At 38.7% G+C, this 22830-nt stretch overlaps 3 protein-coding genes and 1 long non-coding RNA gene across 7 annotated transcripts; 2 read left to right on the top strand and 2 right to left on the bottom strand.

Annotated features, from left to right (window-relative positions):
• The first annotated feature begins 5234 nt into the window (after positions 1 to 5234).
• Positions 5235 to 10520, top strand: LOC140769046 (SKP1-interacting partner 15). The gene is made up of 2 exons (XM_073109581.1): positions 5235 to 6567; positions 10057 to 10520. Exon 1 carries the CDS (start codon positions 5326 to 5328, stop codon positions 6550 to 6552), a length of 1227 nt encoding a protein of 408 aa, XP_072965682.1. The 5' UTR covers positions 5235 to 5325; the 3' UTR covers positions 6553 to 6567; positions 10057 to 10520.
• Positions 10521 to 13470: 2950 nt separating this feature from the next.
• LOC140768878 (uncharacterized) lies at positions 13471 to 14591 on the bottom strand. The gene is made up of 2 exons (XR_012105812.1): positions 13910 to 14591; positions 13471 to 13792 (listed from the first exon to the last, which is right to left on the bottom strand). It is a non-coding gene; the product is annotated as an uncharacterized lncRNA (long non-coding RNA).
• Positions 14592 to 16414: 1823 nt separating this feature from the next.
• LOC140769209 (uncharacterized) lies at positions 16415 to 18101 on the bottom strand. 2 transcript variants are annotated; one of them, XR_012105871.1, is made up of 2 exons: positions 16770 to 18101; positions 16415 to 16669 (listed from the first exon to the last, which is right to left on the bottom strand). XR_012105871.1 is itself a non-coding variant. In XM_073109840.1 (2 exons), the coding sequence occupies exon 1, from the start codon at positions 18077 to 18079 to the stop codon at positions 16835 to 16837; it is 1245 nt and encodes a 414-aa protein (XP_072965941.1). In that variant the 5' UTR covers positions 18080 to 18100; the 3' UTR covers positions 16415 to 16669; positions 16813 to 16834. The 2 variants fall into 2 exon arrangements, 1 of the variants encoding a protein (XP_072965941.1); XM_073109840.1 differs by having other exon boundaries at positions 16813 to 18100.
• Positions 18102 to 19649: 1548 nt separating this feature from the next.
• Positions 19650 to 22699, top strand: LOC140768906 (serine/threonine-protein kinase ATG1t). 3 transcript variants are annotated; one of them, XM_073109371.1, is made up of 8 exons: positions 19650 to 19958; positions 20969 to 21086; positions 21182 to 21240; positions 21311 to 21390; positions 21503 to 21596; positions 21656 to 21736; positions 21826 to 21937; positions 22012 to 22699. In XM_073109371.1, exons 1-8 carry the CDS (start codon positions 19707 to 19709, stop codon positions 22059 to 22061), a joined length of 846 nt encoding a protein of 281 aa, XP_072965472.1. In that variant the 5' UTR covers positions 19650 to 19706; the 3' UTR covers positions 22062 to 22699. The 3 variants fall into 3 exon arrangements, with proteins under 3 accessions (XP_072965472.1, XP_072965474.1, XP_072965473.1); XM_073109372.1 differs by having other exon boundaries at positions 19652 to 19958; positions 21326 to 21390; XM_073109373.1 differs by lacking the exons at positions 21311 to 21390; positions 21503 to 21596 and having other exon boundaries at positions 19651 to 19958.
• Positions 22700 to 22830: the final 131 nt, after the last annotated feature.

Raw genomic sequence — 22830 nt, forward strand, 5'->3', positions numbered from 1 at the left:
GTTTTCTTAACAATCAATTATCATATGGATGAGTTAAAATATTTTTTATATTTTTAAATAAGTTTAAGATAAAAATAAATTTAAAAAAAAAAAGCATACTATATAGTCAAATAGGGGAAGATTTTTCTTTTCTTAATGAAATATTTTCTTTCTATTTAGATATTGTTAGGGTAAAATTAAGATATTTTTAAGATATTTTAAGTGAAATATGTTAGGTGGACCGAATATCAATCTAAGTAAAATAGATTTTGACGTTAACTTTAGAACCCAACTCAATTTAAACACTTATGTTACTAGGTGAGAGTCCAAGAGTCTACAAAATTTCTTATTTTAACTTTCTAATATAAGATTAAACACTTATATATAATACTCAATAAAATATAGATGTTGAACGATAAATATCTATGATAAATATCTATGTGATGTTAGAAGAATCATGATTTTAAATACAATTTTTTTTTAAAAAAAACTTTGAGCCTAAAAATTAATTGGCTTAGGTCCACATATTATTATGATAGATTAATAATGGAATAGAAAGCTTTAATTTATAAAATATTTTAATATCATATACCCACTTACTTAATATTTTAATATTATATGCGGACTTACTCAAATCTATGAAAGAAAAATGAATAGAAATCGAAGAAAAGTCTTAAAAATAAGGTAAAATATAATACATAAATATGCACGTGCGAATCCGATCCATTTAATGTAAATAAATAAGCCAAATAGCTTTTGAATAGTTAGCTACTCGGCATCAGAAAAGAAAAAAAAAAGCTAGCTTTTTCAATCAAAAATAACTTTTTTTTTAAAGTAAAACCAATCAAAATAACTAAAGCACTCTTTCCAAATAATTATTCATTTTTGTAAGTATGATAAGAGTTTGGGATATAAAATACATTACATAAATTAGTCTTAAAAAATAATATTAAATGCTAGACTTGGTTTGTTTTATATGTCTAATTTATTATAATAAATTTTATTAGTGTTACTGGCTCATTTTTTTGACATTATTTAAATCAAATTATGCATACCAGATACATCAAACAAACATAAAATATATGGTGTATTGTATTAAAAATTTCTTTACTTTAATTTATTTAAACTCAAAGCAATGGAGAGTAGTTATCTGATCCTTAAAAAGTCTCCACGATCACATAGATGTGTGGTAGCTCATGCCAGTGGAAAGTGCGGCTTGGCCTCTTTCTGATAACTTATTATTTTTGCTTATATGGCGAGTGGTACACTTTGCGTGTTCAAATTGTTGTATGACTAATTAAGGTGTTCATATCATCTTTAGAGATATAAGGTTGAATCAACTTTCAGGTCGGTCACTGTGCTCTTGAAAGGATCCAATCTAAATCGGAACCCATTCTTCTTTTTTCAATCATAGCTCAAATCTAAATCCAAAACCAAATCGTTCTAGAATAATAATCGATTAAACTGACAAAGTCCTACAGAAACGAAAATGAGACAAACACCAGATAGCTCCATATTCATCGATATGTTGTGTTCGCAATGACGGATTTAATCCAATTAGCCAGAGATCACAATGGATTAGACTTCGAGCTCAATTCTTGACCTGCTCCTTCCCCGTTTCTCCATGCATGGCATTCTCCGGCAACCGGAAGCGCCGCATAAACTTGCCGCTGCTATGCTCGATGAGGTGTCAGGTGTCTATCTTTTCCTCCTGCTCCTTGGACCGCTCGCGGCTGATCTGGAGGACGTTGCCCTCCTCCTCCTCCTCCTCCTTCTTGAATCCCGGGAGGTCGGCCTTGAATGGACTCTCTGTGGTCTTCTTCTCGTCCATGCGGCTGGCGGCGAAGGCGGAGTCTCGGCGGGGAAGGAGAGGGAAGACGGACGAGAGAAAGAGAGGGCGATGGTGTTGCCGGTGAACGGAAAGCCCGATCCATTAACAATGAAGAGTAAAACAATATTTATGTTGCCTCCTCTAATACACCCAATAGGAATGTTAAAAATATTATGCGAAAAAGGATAAAACAGTAATATGTTATTTTCTATTAATTTCATCCTCTCTCTAAGTTTAAGTGGCTTGTTGTTGTAGCGAGAAAATAGTAAATACTACTCTATAATTCAGGAGTGTAAATGTAATTAAATTATTATTATTTTACCTTCTTTAAAGCCCAAACTCTATAATAATGGCCTTCAAAGCCCAGTAGATCCAAATAACTCCATGAGCCCAAAAGTTATGCCCATGGCCACCCACCACCACCCTAACACAAGCCCTCCTCACCGGAGCTCCGCCCATGGCCTCCCCGGCACACAGGAAAACGGCCAACGCCGAGCTCGCCGTCGCTGCCACCACTCCCAACCTCACCCTATACCCACTTATAAGCCCCGCGCCGATAGCGGCACCCCCGCCCCGATCGAGAACGCCAACGCCGCCTGAGCCGGGCTCGGCAGCCGCTCCTTGCTCTCCTCATCACCGTCCGATCTCCTGTCCCTCGATCGGTACTATGATATATCCATGGGACAGAAAAGGGCACAACTTTTGTTCATGGAATGCTGAAGAGGCCACCACTGGCTTGCTTGTGAGTTGTGAGGGGTTAAGTTGCTTGCAGAGAGAGCATTAAGTTTACGGGAAGCGAGCAGGCATTCCGCATCACTGGCATCCTTGCCTGACTTAATTTAAAAATTTGGAGATTTCTAATCAATTTTCTTTTCGCACTTCTTTGTCTCCACTCTACTACGAGCCACCATTGCTGGAAGCAATGGCGTAGCTAGGATTTATAATTAGGGGCAGCCAAAAATATATATATAATATTATAATTAAAATGTGCATAATAAATATAAGAAGATATTTTGAAATTAAAAACGGATCTTTTTATGGAATGGAATAGTATTTGGAAGAAATTTTAAAATGGGGGCGGGGCAATAAAAAATATTTATATTTATTAATTATAATATAGTATAATTAGTAAAGAAAGATTTTGAAGGCTGGAAGGGAGGGTTATTGCTAATTAAAAAAAAAAAAGGCTTGCATCATGTAAGGGATGGTTATCATAAAAACCAATGGGTTTTTTGGTGTTTTTTTTTATTGAGGGTCTATAGACCAATATCATCAATTAGATGGGGTCCATTCTATACTAATACATTCTCGAATAGCTAGATTGGTAAGGAGTGGACCTTGGTGTTGTTGTTCCACCTGCTCGTAAAAGTTACCTAATAGAGGAGAGAGATGAAATCCACTTGATACAGATAATTCAATTGATACAAACATTTTGATCATTTATAGCTTTTATAATCGTTTGAGAGTCAGAAAAAATTCAGTAGGCTTCACTCATAGCATAAGCTTGCACAGCCTCGAGCCCACAAAGAAGAGTAAATGCCTCCCCATGGAGGATGCTCAAGCAATTGTCTAAGAAGATGACTTTGCTCCTAATGAATTAGTCTAGATATATGTTGATAAAAAGTCCTATACCATCTTCCTGACCACCGCGCCAAGCAACATCAATCTGGCAAGTTGTGCCTACCTGGCTTAAGATCACTCAATGTTGTCTCCTCCTGTCTTTGCTCAAGATGCACCGGTGAGGGGTGATTTGCATGGAGAGGCCACTGTTTTAGATCCTCAACTTTGGCACAAATGTTAGTGGGATTGAGCTTGTTATCTCTAAAAATAACATTATTTCTAGCTTTCCAAATGCACCAAAGAAAACAAAAGACTTACTCGAGTTGCTTCGCCGAGATCTAGCCTTGTAATGAAAAAAATCCATGAGTCCAACTTGATCTATGATTCCTTCGGCTTTAGACTAAGGTGGGAGTGAAACCAGGCTGCTTCGGTGAATGGACATTTTAGCAATAGATGTTCTACTGTCTTAGCTAAATTATAATCTATTTTATGGCTACACATTTTTTACCTCACAAAGTAGTCAATAAGATTAAATCACTAATTCAAGAATTTTGGTGACTACTTGAGGAATATTGCAACCAAAAAGTTTAAGATTCACTGGTGGAATAGGTTATAGAAGCAAATCTTAAAAGAACTTAGGTTTTCGACTATAGAGAAGATGTAACTTGGAAAATAGTTTTCAAAACTCAATTAATTTGCCAACCAACTGGGAGACTCTCGTATCATTGCAACATGTAATTTTTTAAGATCTGCTATTTGAAAGATACATCGACCATCTACGATAATATTTTAGGGGGTAAATACAATGTTTATTTAAAGATAATTTTATTTAAATTTCTCTAAATTATTACTGTATTTATATACAATCTTTTAACTTTTTATTATCTACGCACGCTTCCTAAACTAAAAAATTATCTTCGTATACATCCTTGAACTAAGAAAAAAAATCACTATACTTCCAAAGTTGTTTAGAGAAAGAATCGATTATAAGCTATATATATATATATAATAGAAAATATTCAAAGAATTCATATGAAAAATAATAATTATTCGGATACCTAAGTAAAATTCTCTCTACTTATTTATAACCGTCACCACCTCTCACCAATTTTTCTTCTTCTAATATGAGAATTATATTATCCCATTTAATTCATTATTTAAAAATTAGGTAGCATGGAGGTGGTTCAAAGTTTCAAATCGAATTCTCCACCTTTTTTTTCTGTTGTTGTCGTGAGAGAAAATTTCTGGCAAGTGGCAACGACTATCTAAGTTGGCAGTGACTCGTCCACCTGAACCCATTCCCCAAAAACGAACGATTGTTCTGAAGAAAATTTCTAATTCAACCCATCCTTTATTACTATTATCCGATCAACCCACGTCCTCTTTGACTTATTCAAATCAATGTCTTCTTCTTTAAATCCTCAGTCTTTTAAACTAATCTCATCAGTGGTCACCATATTACTACTGTATGTACTACTACTGCTCCAGAATTAACTAAGATAATAATCAATAACAAATAGGTGATGAATTCGGAAAATAGTGATAGGAAATAACGGAAAATAAAGGGGGTCAATTAAAAGTTTCCCATCTGTCACGATTATATCCCATACGATTACGTAAATCACTTAAACCATTTACCCTTCCACAGTTCCACTCCTTTCCACGTTACGGATGACTGTCAGATCGCCTGGCTGCAGGAAATTCCTGCATAACTCCACACGGCAGCCAAAGTGTAAAGAGTTGAATGGTAGAAATTCGTAGGGTAGTCGGTAGAGTGAAAACGATAACAAAAGCACAAGATTCCTGCATTCCTGGCTGCAGCCGATCGGCTTCCTTCCCACATCTACCCCTTTTTCCAATTCCAAGCGCTCCCTTCCTTGTTTTGTCCCCCCTCAAACCTGAATCCCACAAATTTCCCGTCCTCCTCGACCTCCTTCGACGACTTCCGTAGCGCAATGGAGAACACGGCAACGACTTCCCCCTTACCAAGCGAGGACTCGGCGGAGGAGTCGGATCCTCCGCCGGTGAGCCCGATCGAGCTGCTCCCCCAGGACGCGCTCCAGAACGTCCTCTCCCGCCTCCCCCTCCGCGATGCGGTCGTCTGCCGCCCGGTGTCCCGATTCTTTCTCACCGCTCTCTCCTCCTCCCCCTTCCTGTCCCTCCTCCCCCCTCTCCGCCTCCTCCTCCTCCGCCACCCCCGCCCCTCCCCCACCAATCTCCACGCCTTCGACCCCTCCCTCCGCCGTTGGATCCGTCTCCCCCTCTCCTTCCTCCCCTTCCCCTCCTCCTCCCCGATCGCTTCCTCTCCTTCCCTCCTCTACCTTTGGGTGGATCCGGTTGCCGCCCCCGTCACTGCTCATCCCCCGAAGTCCCTCGCCGTCTGCAACCCCCTCGCCGGATCGTACCGCCTCCTTCCCCCCCTCGGCTCCGCCTGGTCCCGCCACGGCACCGTACTCGCCGGGGACGGCGGTGCCGCCATCGTCCTCACCGAACTCGCCGCCCTCGCCTACGCCCCCGGATCAGATCGCTGGCTAAAATACCCCCTCTCCCTCCCTTCCAAGCCCCGGTCACCTATCCTCACCGCTGGCGCCGTCTTCGCCTTGCTTGACGTCGGCACTCCGTGGCGGAGCCAGTGGAAGCTCTTCTCGTGCGACCTCGGCGATCTTTCCAAGAAGGGGTCCGGGTGGGCTCCGCTCGAGAGGGATCAGTGGGGGGACGTCTTCGAGGTCCTGAAGCGGCCGCGGCTGCTGCCCGGAAAAGGCGGCCGGTGCGTGCTCATGATCGGGGGGCTGCGGTCCTCGTTTGCGGTCGACGCGCCGTGCTCGACGGTGCTAATACTGAGGTTGGACCTGGAATCGATGGATTGGGATGAGGCCGGTAGGATGCCACAGGAGATGTACAGGTGCTTCACCGGGGCCGGGGAGGTTGGGATGGGAGGTGGTGGGATGGTGGTGGTGCCGCCCCCGGGGAATAACAAGGTGAAGGTGTTTGGTGGGGATGGGAGGGTCTGGTTCTCTGGAAAGAGAGTGAGGGGGAAATTGGCGATGTGGGAAGAGGAGGAGGTTGTGAAGTGCGGTGGTGGGGGAGGAGGCGTGTGGAGTTGGGTAGAGGGCGTGCCAGGGTACGGTGAAGGGGTGTACAGAGGATTTGCCTTCGATGCGGGATTCACCGCCATGCCTTGATTGATTGTTAAACTGGTGCGTTTTTTCTTCCTCTTATCATCTTGCCTACCTTTCATATTATATGCTAGGATTTTTTTATCATTGTTCAGCTAGAAGCCAGGGCAGTGAGAATTGCGTGGGCTTGCATTGAGGTGTTGTAACATTAAGCATGTGGTTGATTATTTCTAGCATCATAAGTTGGATTTGTATATTCTTGAAAGCCCTCGAATGGCATTAGTTGGAATTCGAAATATGAACCTTTGTATTGGCTCTATGCAGAAGCATTGTACATCCTGTTTTGTGGGCTGTTAGTTCCATGATTAAAAAATCATGGTGAAAGTGACAGAAAACTTACCTATTAATCCTCACAAAGCAAAAAGTTTGTGTTTGATCATTATACCAAGTAGATATAGCACATCTAAATTGCTTACTGTAGAATGCCTTTTGGTATACTAGGATTTGGTGAAGAAGGTGTCATTTTTTCTGTACAAGATATTAAAAACAGTAAGATTTCAAATAGTTTATACATAGGTTAAAATCACATGCCTCAAGGAGGGGAAAATAAAAATGCGAAAACTTGCAATATGACAATCAATATCGTATATCTAACATATTGAAATGGAAGAAATATTAAGTTATGCAGTCAAGTATGACTTTAGAGAGAGGATCTATGATTCTATCAGTGTGAGATCTTAATGTGTTGTTTGTAATGGTGGCAACTAGGTGTCTGGTACAATGGCTTCCTATGATTGTGAAAAAAGAATTGAAGTTATATTGCCCTAAGTCTGAGTTGAGTAAACTTGATTGAGAGGAAGGACGGAGTCTTATCACATGGTTGGAACTATTAATGCCAATCCCATAATTGTTGGTGTTAACTTTTGGAGAACAAGGTTTTTGGCAAGGAGGCTGCCATTTGTGAAACCTCTATAGCTAATTAGGAGCTAGCATTTTGTCCTGCGCAAGTTACAATTATAATTATGCAACCAAGGAGCAAACTTGAAATCCACACCTAATCAGATGTGACCTAGATCAAGGGAAATTTCGAGTAAAAAAGACAACTATAGACTTTTGTTTGTAACCATATCATATTTCTCCTTTGGACTGGTGTGCCTAATATTATGATGGGATAAGTAAGATATACACATAGAATTGTAGTCTTCCTAATCATAATCCTAAGAAGACAAAGACCTGAGAGTAGCACAGGACGGAGGATAACCTTCAATTATTTTGATGAATATTACATGATAATAAGATCCTTCCAACAAACTTGAATGCACAGCACTACCAAGGTATGGGTTGCTCTTCTCTGTAAAAAAGAATATAGTTTTATCTTCAATGAGTTTAACATTCTTTGTCATTTCCACCTGTATTTTTGTGTGCGTTGTTTTATGGCCCTCCGCTTGCTTATCTTAACATGTTTAAGGAATAGGAGAAAAAAAATGTGTACATGAGAAAAGGGGACTTATTTTCATGGTAATGATTTCCCTCTTGTACACGAGCGGTCATAGGTGCAACTCATAAAAGAGCTTTTTCACTAATAGGGGTGAAGCTTTCACGCCTTGGTGGTGCATCCTTGGCTAATAACTCGAATTAGTTAACTAAAGCTTTAAAAGTAGAAGATTGCAATCTAGGCAAGAGATAAGGATTCACCTTTTCCAATTAAACTTTTTAGGGAAAGGATATGCTAATTCCCTAACTTTAACCCCATATAAAGGCCTAAACCCTCTATTTTTGATTCATTTCCAAATTTCTAATTATGAAAGCAATTCATGTGCTTGAAGCCCTTCTAATTGGTCAATTACCTACCATTTGAAGGGAACAGAAGGAGATAAGATACTTCACAACTTTTAGCTGCCTATCCATTGGTGTCACCTAAGGGTGTAATTGGATCCAAGTTATCCATTATTGAAATTACTCTGAATCTGAGTTAGGTTCACTTTTGTATATATCCGATCGGATCCGATTCAGTTACACCCCTATTCAGTTTCTTATACCACTCACCTATTTAAATCCTTTCCTATTTAAGCCCCATAAATGAAAACTAAGATATTCGGTTGTTAATATCTCTAGTTGAGTATGTACTTCTCAGAGAACTGGACAATAATATGGATTGAAAGGGTAAAAATTCCTCAAGCATTTTGTCCCATCTCTCTCAATATTGTTCAGGTTCATGTATAATGCTATTCTTGGTGCTTTTAATCCATCAAGTTTGTCATTGGTTAGGATATAACTAGCTGGAAACTTTGCTCAGTCTTATTTCTTCTACTTTATCTGATGTCTTTCAAAAAATCAAATATGAGACCATAATAACAAGCTACTGAATTTTAATGGATCAGATGAGTCTGTGCTAGTATTTTGGTTGTTGGCATCACTACCAAGTAATGAATGACTTAGAAACAAACTAGTCGTGTTGATGTAGCTCTTAAGGTCAAGTGGTGCATAGGATGCTTTTTTTGTAAAAGGACGGAATATTTTGACATGCTTATTTGTTTCATAAATAAGGAACAATATGCCTCAATGTTATATGATAATCTAAGTCAAACATTTCATTATTGTAAGCTATGTTTGCTAGAATATCATGTAAACTATAAGCTATTTGTAGATTTATATCCCCAAAGAGGAACGCCCTTATTGGTTAATATATTCTATTATGTTCATCGATAATATGCTTCATGGGCTTAGTCAAAGTCAGATGTTTAATTGACTAATATTTTAGAAGAGTAGGAGCAAACCATGCAAGTCTTTTAGGTAAAATGCATGGATGGATAAATTTTCATTTATCTGATTTTCAAATGCTTTTCAGCTTGTTGTGCCCAAAACATTGGGTTTTTTTGGATGTTTGGGATATCTCTAACACCCATGCATACCAGTATTCTATGGGCTACAATCAACGTGAAATGATTGACAAGCAACGCGACTGGGACAGGGAACCTTGGAAATTTTGGGTTGGGATAATGGTGTATTTTGCATTTTATTTGTGCATACATAATATGCATGTATATTGATACGCCTGTTTAGCCATAGTGCACAGAATGATATCTTGGTCACTTCGTGTAACTTTGTAGAATGTTTGCTGTATTCACGATTGTGAGTTTTTCTTATGTAAGGATCAGAATCAGAAGTGACAGTGTTAAGACAATAATTTTGGTAGTATAAATTGAATAGGAATCTCAAGTGTATCAAGCTGTTCAAAGCTCAACAAAGTGTTTAAATGTTTGGACATGGCGGTAAACTCAAAATTCTAGTGTCTTAGTAATGCTGTTGATGGGTGATTAAAGTGCAGTATGCAATTTGGTATAAAGATACACAGTTCTTTCCTTGATTTTATCTGGTTTCTTAATTAGTTGATTCCATACAGTAAATCCTTTCAGTTTATAGGATATTTATACTCCTTTACTCTTTCAACAACCTGGAGAGTGGTTAAGGGAGTTTTATTCAATCTGATATCTCTCTTTTATGGATATTAATAAGTTCTCAATTTTCATTACTTGAGAATTCACTTCTGGTGCTCTTCATGTCAAACAGGGTCAGCTCTGGCTCGGCGGCAAGTATGTGGGCAGTTGCACACTCCCTGGTGAATGGTCTATATTGGTAGCAACTATCGGAAAAAACTTGAGGAGGTAGCACAATGCACATTAAAGGCCTGAGAAAGATGCATCAGTAATTTATCCAAGGAACTATTTGCAAGGGCATTACAGAAGTTTCTTTTGCCTTCTTCGAGTATCTTGCTCGAGGGAAACTTAATTTTGAATGCTCCATATGGCAATATATTTCAATGCTGATGAGATAAAGAATCATGTTTCCTTTATTATATTAAGGTAGGGTCTGATAAATGTTTACTGCACATTTTTCTCAGGAATGCTTCAATAGCATTTAACTAGATAGCAAGCGGTATTGTCTTTTGTTTATGAAGTATTGCCCTTGGATTTGATCAATTAGTTTATAATACAGCTGACAATTTATTTCTCATTATCCAAAGAAGTTAATGACAGGTCTTGTGAATCTGCGTAGTCAAGATGCGAGCTTTTTCTGAAGCAATTCTTGTTCGCTTGATAAAGCTTGCAATAGGTTTAAGTAGTAGAATTATTCTGCTTTGAGATTTGACTAGCTCACTTCGTCATGATTTGCGAGAAAAATCTAATTTTATTTTCTTCTTTTCTCCTATAGCAATGTTTAGTGAGAATAATAGAAATGTTATTCAATTATTTATAACTTTTACTCTAATAATTATCTTCACAATTAATTTTATATTAATTAAATATAATAATAAGATTAATAATTTTAGTTTGAATATAAGTATAAAGAAGTAAACTGACACAAACTAAAAAAAAAATTATTACTTCGGTAACTAGGTGGAGTTATCTAGCCTCGAGTAGGTGAGTTTTTGACCAAACTAGTCCTCTTCTATTTTTTTTTTATAATTAAAATAGACTATCCCTTAAACTTATTATTAAATAATATTTAATTTACTGTAGTTATAATAAAAATGTTAAATCAATTCGTGTTTTATGTATATAAATTTTTTTAATTTAGCTTTTTAATAATTAAGATAAAAAATAATGTGACGATAGAAATACTGAACTAAAATTGACAGTGAATTTCAGTAAAAAAAAATTTATAAAATGAGTTTAAATAGGTCAAAAATTCCAATTAGGTTAGCTGAAATTTAGTACAACTGAAGCGACTGTATTTATGGAACTAAACTGTACAAGTGGACCCAGCACGAAAGATTTGGCTCTCGGGTCTTGTCGTGTTCGCCCGAGGATTCCATCCACCCCTCGTCGTCCGTCGGGTTGTGTCGGTCTCTTTACAAACGTACAATTTTGTTCGGTCTCGTAGGTCGATTCTGGACTCGTCCACTCGGTCTCACCCCACTCGGTCGTCATAAATATTTATTAAAGACCGGCGTAAGAGACTCAGAAGATGGTCATTTTACTACGTCTGAGTGGGGCCGGCGTCCGTGAGAAAGCCTTGGCCATTCAACTATTATATTCTAATAGCAGCAGATAAAACCGTGCCACAATTAGCTTTTGCTTTCCATACTTGGTTATAAAATTTGATACTTGGAACTTCGAGTGTGACGCAGGAAATGTAAATATTAGTTAACCTAGATCCGTGATTACCAAGTTCTAGGGGTGAAAACGGGTCGGATTAACTCCGACCTGACTCGCTATCCGACTCAACTCGGATCGGATTCGGATAAAAAATTTCTATCCGACTCGGATTCGGATTCGGATAGAATTTTTGAAAAAAATTCGGATACAGATTCGGATATGGGTCGGATAAATTTTTCGGATTCAGATACGAATATCGGATATCCGTTTACCCACATATTTTTTTAAATGATTCACAGTTTTTAGTTTGCTTATTTAAATAGTAAGTATTAATATTATTACTAATAAAACATTATATATTATTTATAGAGATTAATTTATCTAATTTTATATATTTGACATACAAAAAAATTATTTGTTGTAAAACTCTTAATAATTTTGTGTTAATTATATTTAAATAAAATATTATAATTATTTTAAATTTAATCAATATCCGTTTAAAATCCGATCATTTATCCGAAAATTATCCGTATCCGTTTAGTTAGGATATGGTTTTAAATTTTACTATACGTCCAATATCCATATCCGAATCTGTATCCGAACTAAAAATACGGATTCGGATATGAGTTGAACACTATCCGATCCGTTTTCACCGATACAAGGTTCACACCTAATGGTTGTTATTAGACCAATCATTCATATGAGGGAAAAAAAATAGTAACACGCGTAGATTAAGATATCCCCTATATTTTATCTGTTATACGTAGACGCAAAATATATATAGTAATCTCCTTATATAATAAATAAAAGATCTACTGTACGAGAAAACATAAAATAACTATAGCTAGATAAATAACCATAGCTAGACTCTTCTTGGAAAGAGTTCTCATACACGTGGAGATATCATATTTATATATAACGTTTGGTCTTTTATTACTTCTTTTTGGCGAGGGCTCCATTGGGTAATAATAGTATTGTCTTATCCTATGTGGCCCCTAGCTACACATTTGGCACCTCTGTAGTCGTTGACTTAAAAGTCATCAACCCTTCGGACCACTGCAATATTTTCTTCTTTCTCCTAACAATAATTTGTATTGGTAAATGCATAAGATAAGTAATTAAGGAGATGTTTATCTCATACTCCCCTGATTTATCGATCATTGGGGTTTTGATTCCCTCGTCTTCCTCTTGGAAGCATGTGAATGCATGAAGGAAAGCCCTACGGCTTGGATTATGGAGAATCCTTTTGCCCTTGCACTTGTGATGCAGGAGCGTCCGTACTCGGTAGAGCCAGATTTGGCTCTCGAGTTTTGTCGTTGTCTCTCGAGTCTTGCGTTTTCTCCTCATCGCTTTGTCTCCATCTCTCCAAAGGTTATAATATCCTTGGCCTTGTGGCCTCCCATCTCTCTCCATTCCAAGTAGTCATCCAATCAACTTCACCTACTCTAAATCCTCATTAAAAGACTACACAGATATATGTCCGTGCTTGAGTTTTTCTTTATATTCTTTATATAGTTTAATAGGATTGGATCACACAGTACTCCCAATCATAATGCGGCATATTTCTTCCATCTTAAGAATGAAAGGGGTGAGACCATGAGGGCCTTTCAAATCGGCTTTGAGATCTAATATTGGTTTGGAAATTATATATCGGTTTCTCATTTCAAATGGGAACTTATAACTCTGCCGGTTATTATTCCCAAAGTTAAGCTGTCCGAGGAGAGGTTCAAATGTTGTTAGATGTCTTATACTTATATCTTTTGGACCAAGAGTTACCTAGCTAGGTTATTAGTTGGGTTGCAGTTTTCTTTTATTTAGTTGCTTCGCTAGCTCGCTGGTCAATGCTCACGAGTGCATGACTATTACAAGCTATTACATCGAAGTGCCCAAAAGTAGAGAACACACAAAACCAATTTCATATATATTTAATCGATTCCCTACTTTTACTGGAAACATGGGAAGTAATACTTGAAGCAAAGCCCGGTATTACAACCATAATTTTATTATAGGACGACATTATACAACAACTTGGAGAAACAAATTACACATGACAAAAGGGAAAGAAAAACACATCACATGAAAGAAATAACATTTTTATTTTGACGTCCTCTTAATATGAAGCTCCATATATTCCTTTATTCCAACTTTCACCAACCTTCCAGAAGCCTTAGCGTAATGCTGCTCCTAATGACCATCAAGCAAGCTCCCTGCAATGTAGAAGAACAAAAAGGAAATTAAATAGTGATATTTAATCAGCATTGCTTGGAGTATTCGGGTAGTAAGTTCTTAAGTGGAGTTGTACACAATAATACACTAATACTAACCAGAAAGTGGCTAGCTCACTCTTTTCTTTGGCATTGTCTGCTTACTAGTGATGAGGAGGAGGAGGCGGTGAAAACTTTGGTTTAGGCCGTCCAGAACGAGGGACCCTAGGGAATGGAGGCAAAGGGCGACGAAAAGGGTTAGGAATAGGGCGAGGAAAAGGGTGGGGTAAAGTTATCTTAATATTTTTGTACTTTGGTAATGCTTGTAATGGTGAGAAAGGTGGTTTATGGGAAGGAAGGAGGTTGGTGGTGCTCCTTGGGTGGTGCTCCTTGGGTGGTGACGATGGTATATAGGAAGGAGGTTGGTGGTGCTCCTTGGGTGGTGACGGTGGTTTATAGGAAGGAGGCTGATGGTGCTCCTTGGGTGGTGATGGTGGAGGAGGTGGTTTATAGGAATAAGGAGGTTGATGGTGGTGCTCCTTGGGTGGTGATGGTGATGGTAATGGTGGTGGTTTAGAGTAAGGAGGCTGATGGTGCTCCTTGGGTGGTGATGGTACGGGTGTAGGAGAAGAGTAGTAATCTGCTTGTGTTTGAAGTGGTAGGATCAAGAGGGAAACAAAAACTACCATGAGTGTGGAAACTATGGAGGCCATGGAGGCCGCTTTCCCTGCTCTTCTACCCATATATCCTTACTATCTAACTTGGTGTGCCTTGATAGCCATCTTCCTCCTAGTTTATACAGCCAAACTAGTTACCTTGGGTAGTTGCACTCCTCTCGGTAAGTCTATTAATGTATTACCAAAGTTATAGAAGTACAAATATAAAACAATTCCTCTGTACTTCAATACTAGCTGCCTATCCTTGACCATTCAACTATAATCCAAAAGCAGAAATTTAAAAGGAAAAAAAAAAAAAGAACGTGCCTCTGTGGGCTAACTCTGTTCATCCAATTGTCTGGACCCTGATCTACTCTCTGGATCTCTCTCCCTTCTACCTTTCCTACTCTTGCTTTTTATATATGGTTATAAATATTATTTGACTGTTGGAAGTTTAGTAAGCCTTAAGAGTGACGTAAGAAATGTAAATATTAGTTTATCAACATCAGTGACGATAAGGTGTACACCTAATGGTTGTTACCAAGCCCAATCATTCATATGAGGGGGAAAAAGATAGTAGCACACGCAGATGAAAATATCCCTTATATTTCTCTTCTCATCTTCCATCTACTCTCTTGCTTTCGCTCTACGTTTAAGTTATTATCTCTCAGGACTCCGAATCTTTAAATCCACTGGAACTTATTAAACCTAGCTAGCTAGTTTAATTAGACTTGTATAATATACATTGTAATTTCCTAATAGAAAATCTACGGCACAAGAAAGCATAACTATAGGTAACTAAGTGCCGATGAATGTGCTCATGAAATATATATACATATCTCAATGGCCCCACGGGGTAATAATAATATTATCCTATCCTGTGTGGCCAGCTAGAAATGTGGCACCTCTGTGATTGTTGACTTAAAAGTTACAAGTCCGACCACTGTGTTAATATATTCTTCTTTCTCCTAACAATAATTATATTATTAAATGGAAAAGATAAGTAGGGCCAGCTTTGTCTCGAGTGGGCCACGTGGCCATCATTTAAGGGTAAGCAGAAATTTATCTTGCACTCCGGTGCATGTCATTGGATTTTTATTCCTTCTCTTCCTCTGCCTCTGGTAAGATAAGAACTACGACTATGCTCTAATAACCACTATTTCACGATCCATGCTCCAATATAATATTCAAGCTATGAGTTTTTTTTCCGACAAAAGCTGGAATTATAAATTAAGGCTCGACCGTGTTCGGATAAGAATTTAAATGCTTTATTTACCCTCGATTTCCTTCGAGTTAGAGTTAGTTGACTCGTTGCATGGGATAGCATTTAATGCATTACACCTTGGTCGCCATCTTAAGTTTATTTAGTACCAGTAGGCCGCAGCAAATTCCTACTGCTTGAACTGTGGAGAATCCTCATTTGCCCTTTGCTCTTGTGATGCGGGGTGTCGGTCCGTAGAGCCAACTCTGGGGCCCGGCATGAAAGATTTGGCTCTCAAGTCTCAAGTCTTGTCGAATCTTCCGTCATCTTCTCCTTGATCTCCTCGTCGCTTTGTCTCCGTCCCTTCGAAGGTTATAATTTGCTTGGCCACGTGGCCTTCGATCTCTCTCGATTAATTCCACTAGTTATCCGATGCACCTCACCTACTCTCCCGCTGCTAAATGCTTATAATTAAAACACCACGCAAATATTTTGGCTTTTTCTTTATATAATTATTAGTCTTTTATTACTCTTCCTCACTTTTAAAAGTAGCTAGGTTACTAGTTGATTTGCTTCTTTTCTTCAAGTTACTTTGCCAAAACTATTAACTAGCTGTTACATCGAAGTGCACAAAAGTTGATTGAACAGAGCAATTTCATGTTCTAATTGACTCCCCACTTTTAATGAAATTTGGTAAGTAAAACTTAGAGCTTTTTTTTATTAAAAAAACTTTAAGATCTTTTGTTTTTTAAAATAAAAAAAAAAAACTTAGGAGCAAACACCACTACAACTTTATTTACGGGATGACATTATATAATACAACTTGGAGAAACAGATTACACATGAAAAAAAGAGGAAAAAACACATCACATGAAAAGAAAAACGTTTTTTTTTTTCTTGGCATCCTCTTAAGATGACTCATCCTTTTGCCAAAGAAGCTCCATATCTCCCTTTATTCTAACTTTCACCAACCTTCCAAAGTCTTAGCCTGATGCTGCTCGTAATGACCATCAAGGAAGTTCCCTGAAATATAGAAGGAACAAGAAGATGAAGAACTGGTGACACTAATCAGCATTACTTCGAGTATTAAAGTAGTTAAATTCTTAAGTGGAGTTGTACGTACGATAATACACTAATAGTAGCTAGTAAGTTAATGGCTAACTCACTCTTGTCTTTGACATTGTCTGCTTAATGGTAGTAAGGAGGAGGAGGAGGTGGTGGTGATGGTGACTTGAAGTGGTACGGAGGTGATTTGTACTTGGGTGACGGAGGTTTGTAATGATGCGAAGGTGGTGGTGGTGGTGACGGTGTTGGTGGTGGCTTATAGGAGTAAGGAGGTTTATGGTGGTGCTCCTTGGGTGGTGATGGTGTTGGTGGTGGCTTATAGGAGTAAGGAGGTTTATGGTGGTGCTCCTTGGGTGGTGATGGTGTTGGTGGTGGCTTATAGGAGTAAGGAGGTTTATGGTGGTGCTCCTTGGGTGGTGATGGTGTTGGTGGTGGTTTATAGAAATAAGGAGGTTGGTGATGCTCCTTGGGTGGCGATGGTGTTGGTGGTGGTTTATAGGAATAAGGAGGTTGGTGGTGGTGCTCCTTGGGCGGTGATGGTGTTGGTGGTGGTTTATAGGAATAAGGAGGTTGAGGATGGTGCTCCTTGGGTGGCGATGGTGTTGGGGGTGGTTTATAAGAATAAGGAGGCTTGTGGTGCTCCTTCGGTGGTGATGGCGATGGTGTTGGTGGTGGTTTATAGGAATAAGGAGGCTTATGGTGCTCCTTGGGTGGCGGTGGTGATGGTGTGGGCGGTGGTTTGTAGGAATAAGGAGGCTGGTGATGCTCCTTGGGTGGTGATGGTGTTGGCGGTGGTTTATAGGAATAAGGAGGCTTGTGGTGCTCCTTGGGTGGCGGTGGTGATGGTGTTGGCGGTGGTTTGTAGGAATAAGGAGGCTGGTGATGCTCCTTGGGTGGTGATGGCGTTGGTGGTGGTTTATAGGAATAAGGAGGTTTGTGGTGCTCCTTGGGTGGTGATGGTGATGGTGTTGGTGGTGGTTTATATGAGTAAGGAGGCTGGTGGTGCTCCTTGGGTGGTGATGGTGATGGTAATGGTAATGGTGGTGGTTTATAGTAAGGAGGTTGATGGTGCTCCTTGGGTGGTGTTGGTGGTTTAGAGTAAGGAGGCTGGTGGTGCTCCTTGGGTGGTGATGGTGATGGTAATGGTGGTGGTTTATAGTGAGGAGGCTGATGGTGCTCCTTGGGTGGTGTTGGTGGTTTAGAGTAAGGAGGCTGGTGGTGCTCCTTGGGTGGTGATGGTACGGGTGTAGGAGAAGAGTAATAGTCTGCTTGTGTTTGAAGAGGTATGATCAAGAGGGAAGCGAACACTACCATTATTGTGGAAACTGCGGAGGCCATGGAGGCCTCTTTCCCTGCTATCCTACCCATGTATCCTTACTCTCTAAGTTGTGTCTTTGGTATCCTTCCTCCTCCTGGTTTATATAGCCAAACCAGTTACCTTTTGGGTGTGACACACTACTCTCAGTTAGTCTATTACTATATTACCATGTTTAGAGTGAAAAAAAATTTAATTATTCCTCTGTAGCTTTACCTTATCTTTAAATAGCTACGCTTGACCATTCAACTATATTCCAAAAGCACAAAAATCCGTATCCATGACACTGGCTGCTATAATCTGCTCGTCTGAGTTGATTGATCCTCGTGAACGTCGCCCTCTCTCTCTCTCTCTCTCTAGCATTTCATTTCATGCAACTCGATGGGTTACAGCTAAGCGCTTTTGTCGACTAAGTGCGAGTAGTTAGTATGTAATAAGAGGCTGCATGCAAACAAAATCTTTTTCCTCATGCTTTTGTTATTCATAGTTGGTTATAAAAATTTGATGCTTTGAACTCTGTGACGCAGAAAATGGCGACATTAAGCCACACCTATAATTAATTGATTGATTAGGTGTACATTGATCAGCCCACTCATTTATTTCTCTTTGAGACTACTACTATAAATCTAGTATTCTCCTAAGTAACTATAGCTCATTAAGCGCCAAGGAAGGTGCTCATGAAGGCAGCAGCATATTCTCCATTTGCTACCCTTGATCTAAAAGGTTCTCATGTTATGATATAAAACATAGAAGCAGCTTTTTCGACATGTTCACATTGATATCTTATATTGTCCTGGTCCTCTTGGAGTACTATAAATATTTGTTTGGCTTTTTGCTTACTTTTCTGGAGGGTTCTATTGGGTATTGTGGTCACCTTTGAGCAAAGTAACAGTATCCTACGTGGACCCTACACATGTGGCACCTCTGTAGTGGTTGACTAAAAGGCCTCCTAGTGCAATATTTTCTTCGTTCTTCTGAAAAGAATAGTGTTCTGAGTTGGATAAAGATAAGTTGTGTCTTGTCGTACGTAGGAGAATTCTTTCTAAAGGAGTGGCCCACGTGGTCATTTTATTTAGATAATTAGTGCTATTAGGCAGATCTAGGGATATAAGTGGGAGGTTCTAGATTTTATCCAGAGAGAGAAGATCTTGTCGTCAAAACGTTGCGGCATCTCAATGTAGGGTGATAAAAAGGGTGGATAAGATACTTTTAATGAGCTTTTTTTGTTGAATTTATTTATTTTTATACTAGTTGAACAAGTAAGCTAACTCTAAAGTTACAACGGCTATACATACACTAACCTATGATCTAAGCTGTTTAGCCGACAAAACGAAAGTTTAACTAACTAATTGAGATATAGCTAGCTGGTCGGTAAGATATTGTATGATTTGTTTAGAGTATTTGGATTAACTTCTCTTGCTAAATTCTCAAAATTTAAAAAAAATTAGCAATTTTTTTTAATCATTTTAGAGAACTATCTTTTATAATAGTTGGCATCAAATTTTTGGTTCTATTCTCTATACATTTTAAATGCTATTTATCTTCATATTTAATCCTCTCTTCTGAAGAATAAAAGTTGGGCTAAACTAGCTTAAGCCCATATGTATGGTTTTAGCCCATAGTTGCTGTATACTAACTTCTAGGCTACAGTTCTAGCACGCAGATCGATGGTCCGGTGAAATGAGGACAGAGCAAAGCTCGGATCCCATTATTGCCATTGGAGACTACGATTTGAGATCAAGGCTTGGAGGAGAAGGGCCTCTCTCGATCGTCTGGAGAGCAGTCCACCGGCCGAGCGGCGAGGAGGTGGTCTTGAAGCAGGTGCGCCTCTCCGCGCTCAATAGGAAGCTAAGGGAGTGTCTCGATTGCGAGCTCCGTTTCTTGGGCAGCGTTAAGCATCCCAATATCATACGCCTCATCGACGTGATTCAGGTCTGGTAGTTTTTGCTTCGATTTCTCATTTTTATTACTGCTTTGGGGTGAACTGAATTTTGAAACTCTATCTGTAAGGACTGCAATTAGTAATTTTGGAAGTGCCCAATTCGTAGAATTGTTATTTTGACTTTATTTGAGGAAAAGAAGAGGTTTTGTTGGGTTATGTAATTTGTTTATGCTCTTACTTGAATTCCCTGATCAGAAATGAAATATATTTTAAATGTGAATAAACTATCCAGTGTGATGTTCATTCTGAGTTCCTCGTTTGAATGTTGAAAACTTTTGAATTCTTATCTGTTTTTATCTATATATGTGTAATTTATTTATTATTTAGTAGATCATGATTACTCGTTGCGTGCAAAATAGTGTTTCAGTTTTGAGTGCTCTGATTATTCCCATCATAGAGAAATTACTTTATGTATCATCTAAAACATTATCTTGCCTACTGAATTGGTACGTTTAGATTTATGAATTATGAGACAAGATATGAATTGGTTCAAGTTGATGGCATGCTTGGATATCCCAAAGCTCCATGATATTCATGCTCTTCCAGCGAATTTTGGAATCAAGGGGAAAAGTTCAAGGGGAAAAGTTCAGAGAGGGTGTGTGAAATGAATGCTATTTTTACGGATTCCAAATATTCGTATTCTTGTGTTTAAAGAGGAACATCTACTCATAGTGGAAGAAAAAATTCCAGCAACTGTCGGCCGTTTCTTCCCATTACCCTGCCCCATCTCCTGAAGCCCCAAATATACAGAATGGCATCTCTTCAACAGAGACCCACCCCTCCATGGACATTTTTTCACTTGAAAAGTCACAGACTTTTCTTTAATCTGATAACTGCTGTGGAGAGTTCTTTGTTGAGATTTCAGAATGAGCTAAGTTATCTAGTTATTTAGCCTTTGCCTGAATAAAACACATTACAGGAAGTTGGATATTTTTTATTCTCTACTTATTTGTCAGTATCACACAAATATCCTTGAAATTTTGGTTGTTCTCTAATTCAGGCAGATGGGTCTGTATTCCTTGTCTTGGAGTTCTGTAAAGGGGGAAACTTAGCAACCTACATACGGTGCAATGGAAGAGTTCAAGAACACATTGTCAGAAATTTCATGAGACAGATAGGTACTCCTTTTATCAGCTAAACAACTTAATATTGCACTTCTGTTATGCACTTAAGTCGGAGAAATATAAGGAGACATCTTATGTCCATGTGGCAGGAGCTGGTTTAGAGGTGCTTCATGGTCACCACATCATCCACTGCGACTTGAAACCTGAGGTACAGAACAAACATTAATCCCACACATGTGTTTATCATAGGATCTTATTCTTAAATATTTCTGACAAAGCTGTCAGTGGAGCAGAATATCCTACTTTCTACTCCTACTAGTGCTGCAGTGCTAAAGATAGCTGACTTTGGTCTGTCAAGGTATCTGTGTCAATAATAATCTATGAGATTTTATAAAACAGAAATTAAGTTTCAAGAGGAAAAAAGATCACATCAGAATTGTCTAAGAAAATCGGTGATTGTTTTAAATTAGGTTTGCTCCTCCTGGTGAATATGCGGACACAGTCTGTGGATCACCTTTGTACATGGCCCCAGAAGTTATGCTGTTCCAAAAATATGACGACAAGGTAAAAGCAATACTCTTTTAAAACAAATTTTGCATATCTGAACTATTTTCTGCATGCAGGTAGACATGTGGAGCATAGGTGTAATTCTTTTTGAGCTTTTAAATGGGTATCCCCCATTTAGTGGGAGAAGCAATGTGCAGGTAGCTCATCCACATTCCAATTCTCTTCAAATGCATTGGTAATTCTTCACATATATATCATTGTCATATACAAATGTTTTCCTCTTCAGCTGCTACAAAACATCAAGAGTAGTAGATCCTTACCATTCTCACAGCTCATAATGCCCAGCTTGCATTCCGACTCTGTTGATATGTGTAATAGGCTCCTCTGCAGTAATCCAGGTCTGTCAGTTGGAGCTCAGTTCTACTGTCATAATTCATGATATTATTGCTGAGAAATTTATACATCTTTGCAGTGAACCGGTTATCCTTTGATGAATTCTATCACCACAAGTTCATAAGATGAACTGTTCAGGTACTCAGAAAAGATGATAATGACACAAGATGAATACGAGGAGATGAGTTCTATGTGACTTTGCGGTAGTTGTGGCAGTTCGTAGGGTTGAAGTCGAGATCATACATCCTAGTCATCTGAGCCAGTTGTGGACTTCAACTGTTTCCTGCATATAAAAATATTAGCTCAATCTAACCCCAACAGCATTGTAAAAATCAGGTGGTTTTCTGAAGCATGAAGTTTACCTGTCTTGAGCATATGTTCTGTAGTTGGGGAGTAGACTGCCAGCCTAACCAAGTATGCTTGCAAAACTCAAATGCGGATTGGTATGAAATCAGATGCCAAATGAATCACCATTGATATGAAATCAGATGGAGTTTGATGGTTAAAAATCCATAGCGTTTGTAGCAAAAGTTTGTGTCCATCATGCAGCTCCTCTGTCAAAGAAGCTTATCACAAAGTGAATGTTATGGGTTACTCTGTTACTCTGTCAAAACGCACTGTTTGCAATGCCAAAATTTCATGAGCAAGGTGGTGCATTTTATTTTATTTTTTTTTCCTTTTTTCCTTTTCCTCTCTGGAGGGTTATGTATATTGATTTTCCAAGAGTGATGATATCATGATATCTAAGGCTCATGTTCTACTTTTCATTTCTTTCTTCTTGCACTCTCATTGTATGAAAAATCAAAAGGACTTTAATTCTCGAAGCTCTTTTCTTCTTGTTGATCAACATAATCTAGTATCCTCAGAGTGATCTGAAATTGCTGTACTATGTCAGCAC

The sequence above is a fragment of the Typha angustifolia genome, chromosome 10, assembly GCF_048772165.1.
Source record: "Typha angustifolia cultivar Huaian chromosome 10, ASM4877216v1, whole genome shotgun sequence".
Classification (NCBI taxonomy): domain Eukaryota; kingdom Viridiplantae; phylum Streptophyta; class Magnoliopsida; order Poales; family Typhaceae; genus Typha; species Typha angustifolia.

What these genes read in the sequence shown, in the direction of transcription:
- LOC140769046 (XM_073109581.1), top strand. Translation starts at nt 5,326, where the DNA reads ATGGAGAACACGGCAACGACTTCCCCCTTACCAAGCGAGGACTCGGCG.
- LOC140769209 (XM_073109840.1), bottom strand. Translation starts at nt 18,079, where the DNA reads ATGGGTAGGATAGCAGGGAAAGAGGCCTCCATGGCCTCCGCAGTTTCC.
- LOC140768906 (XM_073109371.1), top strand. Translation starts at nt 19,707, where the DNA reads ATGAGGACAGAGCAAAGCTCGGATCCCATTATTGCCATTGGAGACTAC. An exon ending in ACTGCGACTTGAAACCTGAG is followed by an intron (nt 21,241 to 21,310) that starts GTACAGAACAAA and finishes TTTCTGACAAAG; the next exon opens with CTGTCAGTGGAGCAGAATAT. An exon ending in GCTGACTTTGGTCTGTCAAG is followed by an intron (nt 21,391 to 21,502) that starts GTATCTGTGTCA and finishes GTTTTAAATTAG; the next exon opens with GTTTGCTCCTCCTGGTGAAT.